Source organism: Teleopsis dalmanni, chromosome 1 (assembly GCF_002237135.1).
Source record: "Teleopsis dalmanni isolate 2A chromosome 1, ASM223713v2, whole genome shotgun sequence".
NCBI classification, from domain to species: domain Eukaryota; kingdom Metazoa; phylum Arthropoda; class Insecta; order Diptera; family Diopsidae; genus Teleopsis; species Teleopsis dalmanni.
The window spans coordinates 12,913,977-12,928,523 of NC_051846.1; the positions used below are offsets into that span (position 1 = coordinate 12,913,977).

At 30.0% G+C, this 14,547-nt stretch overlaps 3 protein-coding genes across 3 annotated transcripts; all 3 read left to right on the top strand.

Moving 5' to 3' along the window:
* The first annotated feature begins 4,362 nt into the window (after positions 1 to 4,362).
* On the top strand, positions 4,363 to 6,603 carry LOC119677482 (dynein intermediate chain 4, axonemal). The gene is made up of 5 exons (XM_038088847.1): positions 4,363 to 4,509; positions 4,551 to 5,974; positions 6,042 to 6,254; positions 6,308 to 6,502; positions 6,591 to 6,603. The coding sequence occupies exons 1-5, from the start codon at positions 4,363 to 4,365 to the stop codon at positions 6,601 to 6,603; spliced, it is 1,992 nt and encodes a 663-aa protein (XP_037944775.1).
* A 2,158-nt stretch (positions 6,604 to 8,761) lies between these two features.
* LOC119677492 (ras-related protein Rab-34) lies at positions 8,762 to 11,489 on the top strand (the record flags this gene model as incomplete). Its single annotated transcript, XM_038088858.1, has 5 exons — positions 8,762 to 9,146; positions 9,425 to 9,526; positions 9,610 to 9,674; positions 9,737 to 9,876; positions 11,301 to 11,489. Coding segments are annotated over exons 1-5 (723 nt in total), but the record flags the coding sequence as incomplete, so codon positions are not given.
* Positions 11,490 to 12,862: 1,373 nt separating this feature from the next.
* Positions 12,863 to 14,434, top strand: LOC119669317 (60S ribosomal protein L23a). The gene is made up of 4 exons (XM_038079156.1): positions 12,863 to 12,966; positions 13,386 to 13,819; positions 13,877 to 14,004; positions 14,065 to 14,434. Exons 1-4 carry the CDS (start codon positions 12,936 to 12,938, stop codon positions 14,324 to 14,326), a joined length of 855 nt encoding a protein of 284 aa, XP_037935084.1. The 5' UTR covers positions 12,863 to 12,935; the 3' UTR covers positions 14,327 to 14,434.
* Positions 14,435 to 14,547: the final 113 nt, after the last annotated feature.

Sequence of the window (14,547 nt, forward strand, 5' to 3'; positions counted from 1 at the left end):
ACATACTATATAGCAAGTACGTAGAACTCTATAGAAAAAATGTGATTTGGTGGAACTAAACACAAATAAACTAAGCAAAATTATGTTTCCATGACTGAGTATAACACTCTCAGATTTAAAATTATTTAACATAAGTTGTAATTTTTGGATCTAAAGGAAAGGTATTTTTGTGGTATATAAACCAATAGCAAAAAAACGGCAACCCAATTTAGATGTGCTTGGATACCCACTACTAGTTTCTGGTTGCAATTGGATGGTATTGGGCGCAAAAGAACGGTACTTACAGAAAAGTATAAACCACAACCAAAAAAAAAAAGATTTGAAGTATAAAATTAGTAGCTAAATTCCGTGTCAAAAAAATAACAGCTTAATTTAGAGTTATTTCACACAGCATTATTTTAGCTTTATCTTTGGCAAATCGCATCGGATGTTTATAAACATAGGTTTCAATTCTAAAAAAATTTACTCACGACCGTATTAAGAATCGTGTGTTGCTATACGTTTTAAAAGTAAGAAATCTACCCATCTATGTGTATATACTATTCAAACAATGATGCTGTTTGTTCTTTTGTATCATATCCAAAATTACCTTGATATATAATAGGTTTGTTCTATTTATCAGTCATGCTATGCGTTAGAATTTCGTAAGAAAATCTAATTTTTATTTATTTTTTAGATGACATATTATCAATTCTGAAAACGTCTAAAGAAACTAGACTACACTAGTTCATGTGCTTTCATGTGGTCGTATATAGAGAATATGGATATACGAAAAAACTGCTCACAAAAGTATATTACCGTATATTAAAAAAAAAAATTGGAAAACTACCGAGTTCTTAATTGCAATATCTCAAATCAAATCTAAAATTTTTTAATAAATAGAGTTATACTTTCCTCGACTAAGTAGTATTTGACTAAGTCGTTTTTAATACTTTCTTAAACGCAACTAGACCTAAGGAACACTTCTATGAATGAGTATAGTATATCTTTATTCATTTCTATAATGAGTGACACTATTATGGCTGTAAAGCATTTTAACAACTTAATAGACCGATTAAAAAACTTATTGTTACCTGACTGATTTAATGATATTAAAGAAAACATTATTGATAAAAAGTTCGGAGTCAAAGAGAAATGCAGGTATGAGCCTACATGAATCGAATCGTAACTTTAAACTTTATTTTTAAATGCCGTTCAGAGATGGGAAGCGCTTTAGTACGCCGTATACCACGTAAGGCGTATAGACGTAAGGCGAAAGAATAACTTATGGGTAATACTCATATTGTGCTGGTACCTCTAAAACTGCGAAGATACGTAACTTGTAAATAAAGCGAATTCATGAAAGCATTTAATTCGACTTTACTTCACGCTTTGATACGTTCCAAGTTTGATTTTCACGTCTTTGTTTTTTTTTTAACTCTGAAGACACTGAAAATGTTACAAATGTTTAGTACATTACTTCTTACTATTCTGTACGTATGAGTCTTGCAATTCTGTTCATTGCACGCTAAGAAGATAATTACTTAGCGCTAGATTCATAAGGGTTTCAGAATCTATTATGCCGCATCGTGCATGATGTTCTACAAATTTCAAATTTCCATTAGATTGCGCACAGAAGCATTACGACAACAACAAATTGAATTCTATAGTATAACCATAACATCATCAATCTGTATTCTCCCAGATTGTATCTTGCTTGGTTGATTCTTTAATAACAGTGCTCAAGTCTACATTACTAATGAGTTGTAAGCATGTGGACTTAACATTATAAACTCAAATACTCGTATTGTGCAATATGTGCGAGAAGTACGAGAAGTACTGTATTCCGCGAAGCTGAACGTGAAATATTTGCTATTGTGGGTAACTAATTTTACCGAAATAAAATTGCTTTGTACTTTATCGCTATATTATCAGTTGAAAATACTGAATTTGGTCCCAACACATTTTTATACCTTTTAATTACTTTAAAGCATAAAACAAGTAACTTCACCTCCTCAACCTCCATAGGGTTTTCACCTCATACGAGTATATTTGATTTAAATTAGGTTGTATTTTACAATTAGTGTATTTTTAAAACTACTTACACTCATCAAAACTCTAACTACACAATTAAGAATCGAAAATATACAACTTAATAAATCACCTTTAAGCACGACGGACATATAAAAAAATTTCCTTAATCACTAAACCAACCCAAGTAGAACGTAAATAAATAAATTTACTACGATTTTTGAACTGAATAAAAACCGTGCACTGTTATTGTTGTTGTTGTTGTTGTTGTATCTGACTGAAATTGCATTGTAGTAGATAAAAAAATTATATGCTATACAAAATATACACATTAAGATACATAAAGATATATTTATGTATATATAATATATATTGCAAGTTAACTTTATTTTGCAATTATTGCAAGAACATGGGCATATAGATAGCCCCATAGCCCCATATAAAAATATTATCTATTCTTTTTTATTATTATGTGTACATATAATGATAGTGAAGGAAATAATAGCTTGCATGTTAACATAAGTGAAATAATTATTTTGAAATTATGCAATTTTCTTAAAATAAAACAAAATGTAATAATATATACATATATACATTTGTACATATGTATAGATTGTAAGTACTATAGACTGAGGCGAATATAAAAAATCTTTCGATCACATTTCACAAAGTTTGATTTTAACATACCAGAATATATGGAAAATCTATGGCTGAAGGCTGAATTATAAACAAATTAGATTTTTTTATTCCACATTCTTCTTTACTTATTTATTCCAAATATGAATGTTATACAATCATATTAATTATATGTTAGAAATAATGTTTTTAAATTTCTCTCTGTCTCTAGCAGTATTACCAAGGCTTCAATCGTTCTTAACACAGTTCAAGTTTGGATGTTCCTCACCCAAGACATTAGTTTTCTTTCCATGCCACGTTTGCCTTTGATTCTGCCTCCACAATCAGTTGCAGCAATTTATATTTTGTACTTTGGATAATAGGACCAAAATACCTCGTTTTTCTTATATTGATAGTTTTTAGGAATACTCTATCTTTTCTTAAACATGTTAGAACTTTTTCATTTAAAACTTTGTTCGTCTAAGGAATATTCAGAATTCGTCTGTAGCAACATTGTATAATTATTTTTTATATATATGTAATTCAGGTTTTAATGTTAATGTATTCTATAATTGTTTCTTTGTGATATATACGAAAATATTGTTACATTGTTTTAATATTATATAGTACCCTGATGATGACTGTAGATTATAGTCAAAATATTGGTTAAAATAAAATCTTTTAAAAACAAAAAATTTTTTATAAAGTTTATTTAATAACTTTTGACCAATTAGCACATTAAAAAACAAAATTATTAATAAAAATATTTGGTCATTAAAACAATAAATTATCAAATAAGATAACTTAAAAATTGATTTTGAGTTTTATTACAGACATAAAAGAAATAATTGACTGATAGAATAGAAGTAAAAGTAAATTTCCCTTAGAAATACCACACCATACGCCTATCCAACGAAGCGAAATACCTTGAAGTTATCTTTGATAAGAGACTCGAATGGTGAACTCCTTAGAAAAAGAATAAACAAGGCAACAAAATATATTATAGTCTGTCACATTCGTTACGGTACAACTTGAAGGCAACGCTCTAAACTAACTTTTGAACATATAAAACCATGATAACACCTATAACTATAACTATTAATGTGCTGTTTTATGGTGGCTAAAATCCAAGCAAATAAGTGCCGAAAAGAGCTAACACTCTTACACATAGTTATTGAATATAAAGCAATAAGAGTCACTTATCATCTTCCCAACTTATGGTCCTACATGGAGGATGAACTCAAAGCATATCTTCAAAGTCTGAGAACCGTTATAAATGACCAATAACCACCGTTCCAATTACTTCATATACTACGTAAAGTCATCATCTCTTCCTGTAACTTCAAAATGATATTTCTTAAAAGAGGTGAATGAAGAACCAGGGACTTTAAAGCGTCTATGTGGTTTACTAATGGGCAGTTTCTAAAAAATATCACTTTAGTACCTATAACATTATAACAATTCCACAAAATCTTGCAGTTAATACGGCTGAGAAATAATTGTGTAAATTGTTCATTATTACTATAATCCATACTAATACTGATGTTATAATATTAATGATTGATGATAAGATATAGTAAATGACAAAATATATTTTAAGTAATAATTCTACATTCGTACCTATTATAAAACAACACTTAACAACACTAACTCGTTACCATGTCAGTGACTATGCTTTTGTAAATAAACTAAATTGACAAAACTTTATTTATAACCAAACCTTAATGAAGTTAAGAAATGGATGAAGAACTTGCGGCAAAATTTAAAGAACTTCATCAGAAGATTCGTGAAAATGAGTTAATGAAACCGGATACCGCCATTGTCAATACCAGAAGAGTAAAATTGAGTGATTTAAAGGGAGCCCTTAGTCAGATCAACTTGAATGTAAGAATTTTGATTATAAAACCAAAATACATCGTGATTAGAATTATTTACTGCAGATAACAGCCAGTGATTATAAATTGGATTTAAATCTTAACACAAAGTCGGCAGCTGATACCAAAACCAATGACGTTCAACATGTTCCGAAAACTAGAAAACCCGTTAATCCGTATATTAAAATTGTGCTCAGAAAAACCAATCTTTTTGTGCTATATGAGCAATCCAGTTACACAGCTCTGCGAGATACAGAGGAAGGTAAACAAGTAGAACAAGAAAATGAACAATATGAAGCTCTTTTAAAGGGTCGCAAGAAATGGCGTTCTACACGCAATGCAGAAACGCAAACTATAGGTAAACTCTTCAAATCTCGAGAAGTAAATACCGAAACTGTCAAAACGGATCATGTGGGAGTGTATGTGTCAAATTTTGAAATGTTTGATACCTACAAGGATATGGAAAAAACCACTCAAAGCGTTGATATTGATGGTGAAAAAACTATGGAAGTAACAACATATAAACTACAGGGTATAGATGAGTTTGAAGATATAGGACGTAAACCAAATTTCAATCTGGCAATGATGTTAACCATGCGCATTCTCGCGGGCAATGTATATGAAAAGCAACAGCGTCGTTTCCGTAATATGTCAATGCCAGACCCACTTGCTGAAAATGTTGAATTTAAATATCGCCTAGAACTTCTGTGGCGTTTTAGGTCTGTCTCCTTAAAAGAGTGTGGTGCTGTTGCCGATATGAGCTGGTGCCCATGTAATGGTGATATTATTGCAGTAGCTTATGGTATTTATGGATATAAGGAAGAACTGCAACAACAATCTTCTAAGAAAGGTTATATATGTATTTGGAATATAAAAAATCCAGTAAATCCTGAACGATGCTATAATTACAATGTACCAGTAATGTCAGTTGAGTTCTCAACATATAGAGCTAATTTAATAGCAATAGGTCTATATGATGGATGCGTGCAAATACGCAATGTAATGGAGCCTGATTTACCACCTATAGCAATATCCAAACGTAACATTTCACCAGTTGTGACACTCAAATGGTTGCCACATATTGATGGTAAAACAAGACAGACTCCAATTGAACCAATTTTGGCTTTATTTCAAGAAGGTTTAGTGAAGAAATATAATGTTTTGAACAGTGTTGAACTATTTGGTTCACAACAAATTCGTTTAAATCGTGTTAAGGGAAATACAGAGGGACTTTCTGTAGAACGTGTGACTGAGCAAGCTCAAGCAAATCAGCAACCTCAAGGGCTCAATCTTTCTTTAGATCCGACGGAACCAGGCATCTATTATGTACTAACTGATGAGGGCTGCATACACAAATGCTCAATCAACAACACAACCACAAACTTACATGTCTTGCAAGCGCATCATGCAGGCATAAATGGTATAGATTTTTCGCCATGGTCTCCGAAACTATTGCTTACCTATGGTAATGATTGGTGGGTTTAGACTGAAATTTAGTTTGGTAGTAATATAAAATACAATATAAATATATAAAATATACAGGTGCATACGTGTTTGGCTAGTAGGTATTTATAAGCCACTTATTACACTTCAGCACAAATACTTGCCTGTACATTCTGCTAAATGGAGTCTCACGCATTCAACAATCATAGTTGCCGTCAATCAAAGGACTGTAGATGTTTGGGATATAAGGCGTAGTACCATGAGACCGGCTTCATCTACAAATATCGATCCAGCATTTCACACTATATTTCGGTAAGTTATCAAATTATGGTAAATTATTTATAAATATGGATCTAATATTCTAGGTTTTCCAAATGTGGGCGTTCATTGGCTCTTGGGAATGAGAGTGGCGATACTTTAATGCTTTCATTCGAAGATATGCCATTTCCTGCACACTTTCAGTACGACGTACTGGAGTCGGCCATCTTTCAAGCCATATTCATGAATAAAGAGTTAACTAAGATTGTGAAAAGTATGGGTTTTTTTGGTTATCCAGGAAAGCAAAAATATGATAATAAAAAAACTTACTAAGAAATTTAATTTGTTTTTTTATTATTTGAATATTTAATATTTTTATATTTATTACAGAGTGTTTAATTAGATGCATGGGAACTTAAAATGATAATACAAGACAGAAAAATTGTTGGAATAAAAGTCTTTTTTATTATAATCTAGTAAATAATTTCATGGTATTTATTTTTTGAATATAGCTATAAGTTACATGGTCCATTCAATCCATCCAATTTTTTACTATTTTTTGTAATATATGTGGCCATATGGCGTCAATGGTGGCATGAGTATTGGCTTCGAATGTTTCCAGAGTTGCTTTGTTTGTCAGTTATCGGCATAAACCAATGACTTAATATAGCCCGATAAAGAGTGATCGTGACGCGAAAGTAATCACACCAACGGGTAACCAGTTACCAGGACTACTTTTGGAAATAAAGTTCTTACCAAATTTATTTCGCAATAAGTAAATTTTTACCAAACCAAATGTGTTCAATGTTTAATTAAATAATTTTTGGAAACAAAAATGACTCAGCATGGCTCGATAGCGCTCGCCTTTTATCGTAACGGTAGCTTCTTCCTCATTTCGAAAGAAATAAGGACCGATCATGCCGGCAGAGTGTTATAGTTAATTGTTGATGATTTTGAATCGAGAAGAGTAAAATTAATGTCAAAACGATCGATAACTGCACAAATTGCTTGCTTACTAGGACGTTTGTGTTGACCGTAAAATGGACGAAGTTCTCTATGAACTTCACGAACAGATTTATTTTTTTCAAAGACCATTTCCACAATTTGGAAGCATTTTTCTAGCATGAAACGATTCATAATGAATTGCCAAGCCTTTCTGAACAGAAATGTCAACACAGTTTGACCTTCTCAGCTATCAAGCCATAGTTATCGACATCGATAATTCTCATGCAGCTAAAAAAAACACCAAATATTTATTTATCATATTATTTCATATTTTTATACATAATTTTAATATTTATTAATTTAGTATTCCATTTAATTGTTTAAATATTATAACAAAGTAAATTAGTACAGAACGGAGCTCTTATTAACCATTAAATGATCTCACAATAAAACTTAAGCTGAGTAAAAGAGAAAATAATTAAGTGGAGCTTATGGCTTCAAATGCAGTATTCCAAAGGCGACGAAGTTACTTTAATTTTAAATTGAATTTATCACTGCCATCACAAAAACTCTGTTTTTAAGGATAAAAATTATAAAATTGAATCCATTGAAATATTTGTCACTTTAAGATTGTACACCCCAATTTTAATAGAATAATAATCTCAACTAATTTGCTGAAGTATGTGTCAACGAATGGAAACAATCTTCAATCTTTTAATCTCAAATTTCTTGACTTATATACCGATTAACAACATGTTTAATAACTATATATTATATATATTTATACATATCATCAACTCTTGTTATTCTCATCAAAACCACATTTAGTAGATTTCGTACTGAATAATATTAATATCAATGATATATAATAAAACTGCTTTGTCAGTTAAATAGGCTCAAATCAACTTCCTGAACTAGCAAATACGAGTATTATTTGTAAGAGATATTTCTGAATTGCTTCACCAAAAACTTAAGATAAAGTAAAGGTTTTGTTGAACTTTAAATTAACTATTATGGGTACTTTTACCTTAACCAATCATTTTCGGGGTCTCTCTTTAATCACTCGGTTCCCAGTTGGAAAAAGACGTCACTACCAGAAAAATAGTTGAACTTATTATTAATACTCTTAACACAAAATTGTGACACACTCGACCAACAAATTTTTGGAAACCATGAAATATCCGTTCACTACTGTTTTGAAAGAACACTATCCAGAATCTTTATATGATAAAACAAAACAGCTAAATGTTGACTATTCTTCTAAGAAAACACAAATAAAATACTTCAGAACAAATTATTTTAAACTTATCAATGTGCTCTAGTACTTATCCCCATATGTTTAAGCCATGCTCAATGTGTTTGTATCTAAAATTGAAAGTAGGGCATTTAAACACAAGTGAAATAATTAGAATCGCTCATTATCAAAGCAATAACACAATGGGTTTTACATACATAAGCCACACAAAACCACAAGTCTGAATACTCCTAACCTAATACTTGTAGATATTTACGCTAAATGAAGTCATTAAAACGGCTTTGATAGCCGAGTAATTAAAATTTTGTAAATTTGTGATATCATTTCAGCTTGGTTCGTCGGACAAGTAACAACACAAATATTTACACTACAATCCGTGGTTGACTTAAAATAGTAATTTTTTGAAATTTATTCTATTTTTCAAGTTCAAAAGCTATTATTGCGGTTGCACATTTATATTTTTCCAAAGTTAAATACTTTAATGGAATATTCGTAGTACTACGGAATTGTGCTTACGGAATGGAGAAACACACTTTCATTCTACCTATGCTCCAGCCAGAACGTCAGAATATACTGGAATTTCCGAATGCCTACAACAAGATCGCTACGCCTTATACAACTGGTGCAGACTTTTCAAAACCCACACGTAACTTTCTGGAGAGAATTCAAGGAAATTTGAAACTACGTCCTTGCAAGATCATTTTGGTTGGCGATGTTGCAGTTGGGAAAACTACTATCGTACATAGGCAAGAAGCTAATAATATTTATTAAACAAATATATAGTACTCAGATTATTTATTATAATGCAAGCTACAAACATGCCAAACTGTTATAAATATAAGATTCTGTTATATACAAAATTATATGACATTCAAAAGATTTTGATCTTCGGTAAAGCAGAGCCTTGTTCTACAATAGGTTAGAACGTGTGTATCTTCCATAAGACATAATATTATTCAGTATTTTATTAAAAATATATTTAATTTATATAAATTAAAAATATAATATTACACTTTTTTTATAGATTTTGCTATGATAAATTTCAGTACAACTATAAAGCAACAATTGGCGTTGATTTCGAAATAGAAAATTTTACAATTTTGGGTCAAAACTTTTGTCTGGAAATGTAAGAATATTTTTTTATAATTTATACGCTTTAAACAATATAGATATTGTACAATATGATAGAAAATGTGTGTATGTTTTTAGGTGGGATACTGCAGGGCAAGAACGTTTTAAATGTATCGCACAGGCTTATTATCGAAATGCGAATGGTGAGTATATATTCACCACAGTACAATAATAATTCAGTGTTAAATTTAAACTAATATTGCAGTTATAATTGTTGTATTCGACATGTCCAAAGATGAAACTTTAAAATCCACACCTACTTGGCTTAAGAGTGCTTTAGCTGCAAATGTGAATTCCAGAGAAAAGCCTTTAATATTTTTAGTTGGTACAAAGTCCGATTTACTGGTAAGTTTTTATATATATTGAAAGTTAACATTATTATCTTTCATATTAGATTCAGAATCAGATTAAATCAAATCTAAACCCTAATGGAATCATAACGCTTTGGGGTAATAATTACGTTATTTGTCTCTAAAGTCAAAATTGCTTTAATTGCCACATAGGTTTAATTGTAAGAAATTTACAGCGTGAATGTAGCCAGTAGGCTGCTCTTGGGGCGTATTTGAAGGAATTTCTCTTTATATAATCTAACAAGCAGAAAACGAACGTGTTGAATTGTTTAACATTTATTTCTATTCATTGCTAAAAAGATTTATCAAGTCTGAAAACACAAACTGTGTCCAAAGATATATCGTAATTATGGTAGATTTAGCAAAACGCTGTGATTTATCTATTTATTACAAAATATGAAATACTACTTCGGTCATACACTAAGGGAGGGCCCACTATACGCCCCATTGGTTACACCCGCGCTTTACAGCCTCAAGTGGGTATCTATCAACTTCATAGACTCTGCCTATATAACTGTCTAACAAAAACAAGTATTTTCTTTTATATTTGATTACTTTAATTTCGATTTAAAGTCAACTCTAAAGCACTTCGCAATATCGTTTTACTCGGTAACATCACTACATATAATATGTATATTAATATTATTTTATTATTATATAAAATACAAATTAATATTATAATCTTAATATTTCATAATTAATATTTAACAAAATATTAAAATATAGTAATTGTATATCAGAAGTAGTTAAAATTATATTATTAAAGTGCTTCTTCACACATTGATTTTTCTGTATTAAAAGAACATGCTACTTTCTGCTGTAAATTTTGTCGCATGCGATAATTACTTTTAGGTGAACTCGCTGTAAGCGAGTTCAAGTAAATTTTAGGTGAAGTAAATTGAAATTTCCTTGACATTTTTTGCACTGCATTTATTTACACTTATTTAATGCATTTATTTACTATTTTTCTGTTAAAAATTTTTCTGTTTCAAATTAATTTATTTATTAATTAAATATCTTATAAAGTTTTTACAATGGTAATACCTAATTTAACCTATTCGAAATTCTGGTAAATACAAACATTCACTGCCACACCGACATAATTTTCTATTCCCCTTAATTTACCACCAATTTACTCGAACTCTCACACGGCCTAAAAACTGTATGAATAATTTTCTATAGCAATTTGTTTGTATTTACCTTTAGTCTTTATACAGAATACTTTTATTTTCATATAATAAATACATATTTTAATTATATTTGTGGACACAACAAATATAATAAATATTGTAAAAATATTTAAAGAAATATAAATTTATTAATATATATTTAATATATATATAATTATATATTTTAAATAATTTGTTATTATATAAAAAATACAAATGCAATACATTTAAAAATATTTAAAATTTTTAGAATAAAGAAGAATTTATGCGTGTGGAAAAATCAGCGATAAAAGTTGCGGAATGTGTCCAGGCAGAATATTGGTCAGTTTCTGCTCGTACAGGTTTTAATGTAGTTAATTTTTTTCAACGTGTGGCTTCATTGTCTTTTGAAGCATTTATAAAATATGCGGCACTTGAAAAACAATATATCGATGCAACTCATTTAAATCAAATTAAACAGAAGAAATTCAATAAATTTGGTAAAAGAATCTTTATATTATATTTTAATAATCATTCATTATACATTATCGTTACAGATTTTCGCAATAAGTTTATTTCTCAAGATAATAGTGGCCAATCTAAAGAAAGTTCGTGTATTTGTTAAATATTTTGTTATTAAAAAAACGTTTTTATTACCAGTACTTCTAATATGTTTAAAATTAATAAAACAATTATTACAAAAATATTTATTTTTTATATTCATTATAATAAAATTTTTTCGTTGAAAACTATTAAAATAAAAGCCTGTAGTCTTTCAAGTTTCTATATTAATGTAAAGAAAGTTAGGAAACATTATTTGAAAATCTTTCAATTAATTCATAATTAAATAAATTCACTTTACGCTTTAATTCGATATCAGAAAATTCCAAATGCCATAAACACAACCAACGCGTGACGATACAAAAAATCATTTTCGAATTTTTGAGGTTTGAAAGAAATATTTTTTCGATTTTCTTGCAAATTCGGAAGTAAGATTTCGAATTAGCACTTTCAACTTGTTAAACTCGGAATTGAACAATTAAATTTGATTGAAGGTTCAGTTAATCCAAAATAATTCAATCAAATACTATGGAAATATATGTTGTTAAAGGAAATTTCAAAATTTCACGCATTGTTAGCATTGTTTTTAGTTCATTATTTATTTTAATTTTAGCTTTATTATTTATTTTTATACAAAATATAATTTGCTTGCATTATATGCATAAAATAAAATAAAACATAATATTTGACAAATTGTAACAGTGATGTCAATATCTCGCTTAGCACCTACTCTAAAGAACTTGCTGTTTTTTGTCGCACTTAAAAGCTGCCGAAAGCACTTATTATTTATGCACAGATGATTTATTTTTATTGACAAAAAAATATATGAACATTTTTTTAATTACGAATATAGTTTTAATTATAGTAAATCAGGAATTATAAAAATATAACTTATAAATAAATATATTTACATATACTTTAATTAATTATTATTTTATTACATTGTGATTGTCATATTTACACTACAGCAAAGTTGAAATATCGAATTTAATAAAAATTAGTGCAAATAATACAAGTAGTTTTATTATAATTTTTACTTTTAATTAAAAACAACTTAATTTGGTAATTAAACAGTTAACATATGTAATTAAAATATGTAGTAAACAACTACAATAATACACATATAACAGTAATAGAACATTGGTCTTTTAAAATTGCTTTTACGCACGTTTTGTTAATGCATGCACTGAAATAAATAAATTTAATATGAACATTTTCCGAACACTTTCGAAGTCTTTTCGGTTGTGTGACAGCTTCACAATCAAATACGAAATTCGAAATTCGCGTTTCCGCATGTTTGACAAAGAAGAAAAAATTTTCCTTTCCATTCCTTTTTTTCGTAGAAATGGCACCAAAAAAGCCAGCCGATAAGTCCGGTAAGAAATTTAATTAATTAATAAAGTTAAAATGTGAAATTTTTCAACAAAAAGCAACTACAATATTAGCCGAATACAAATATATATGTGAAAAGTGAATATTATTAAGTTTTAATGTAATTAACGTTAAATATTTGTGCAGTGTGTAGCCACGCGGTCGCGTTGAGTCGAGCTGCTGTCAGTAGAATGTTCGAAATTAAAAGTGATGCAAAATTATTTGCCGATATTTGTATAATATTGTAAAAATAATTTTATATTTAATAATGCAAATAATATTAATATGAAAATTTAATAGACTTAATGCAAATGTGGAAACTCGAAATTGTAGTTTGTTTATTGTTGTATTAACGCGTAACATAACCTTACAAACAGCACTGTTGTGTATTAATAGTATTAATAATAATTTAATATCATTGCAGCTAAACCCGGTGATAAAAAACCAGAGAAGAAGCCAGCAGCTGCTGCTGGTGCGGCTAGTACTAGTGGTGCTGCCAAGCCCGCAGCTGCAAAACCTGCTGCTGCTGCTGCTCCTGCTAAGAAGCCTGCGCCTGCTGCAAAGAAACCTGCCGCTGCACCAGCTGCTGCTGCTGCTGCCAAGAAACCAGCAGCCGCTAAAAAACCTGTAGCAGCTAAGAAACCAACTGCTGCTAAGCCTAAACCAAAAACCAAGGATGCCAAAAAGAAGGCTGCTGCTGGTAAGAAGCCACAATCTTTGATTTCCAAATTGTCAGCTAAAGCTCGTGCTGCTGCTAAGGGCAAGAAAGTTGCTGCCAAACCAGGCGCCAAGATACAAAAGGGTACTGCAAAAGCCAAGGCTGTTGCTTTATTGAAGGCAAAGAAAACCCAAACTAAGGTTAGTACAATTAAGATTAACTTAAATTATAAACTATAAAGAAAATTTGTGTTTTAGATAATTAAAGGTGCTTTTGGTACACGTACACGTAAAATACGCACAAGTGTGCATTTCCGTAGACCCAAAACCCTTAAGTTGCCTCGCAACCCTAAGTACCCACGCAAATCTGTACCAACCAGAAATCGGTTAGTAAGCAGAAATTAAATCTAATTATTATTTTTCTATGTGTGTTTTGTTTTTTACAGCATGGATGCATACAATATTATCAAATATCCATTGACCACTGAAGCAGCCATGAAGAAGATTGAAGACAATAACACTTTGGTATTCTTGACACATTTGCGTGCCAACAAAAATCACGTACGTGCTGCAGTGCGTAAACTCTACGACATCAAGGTTGCCAAGGTCAATATGCTAATCAGACCCGACGGTCAAAAGAAGGCTTATGTACGTTTAGCGCGCGATTATGATGCGTTGGATATTGCCAACAAAATTGGTATCATATAAACGGTTACTCTTTTGCGTTACTGTTTCTTTTTATATAGAATTTTCTTAATAACTGACACAAGTTAAGAGTGAATTTTAATTAGAATAAAAACCATACAAAAAAACTAACTTAAGTGCTTTTAAGACTATAACTGACAAAAATAGGTTGACAAATACGTCGATTTTTCAAATTGGCGTAGATAATGGCTGGGCAGGGAATATTTCTTTCTTTTATTTTACAG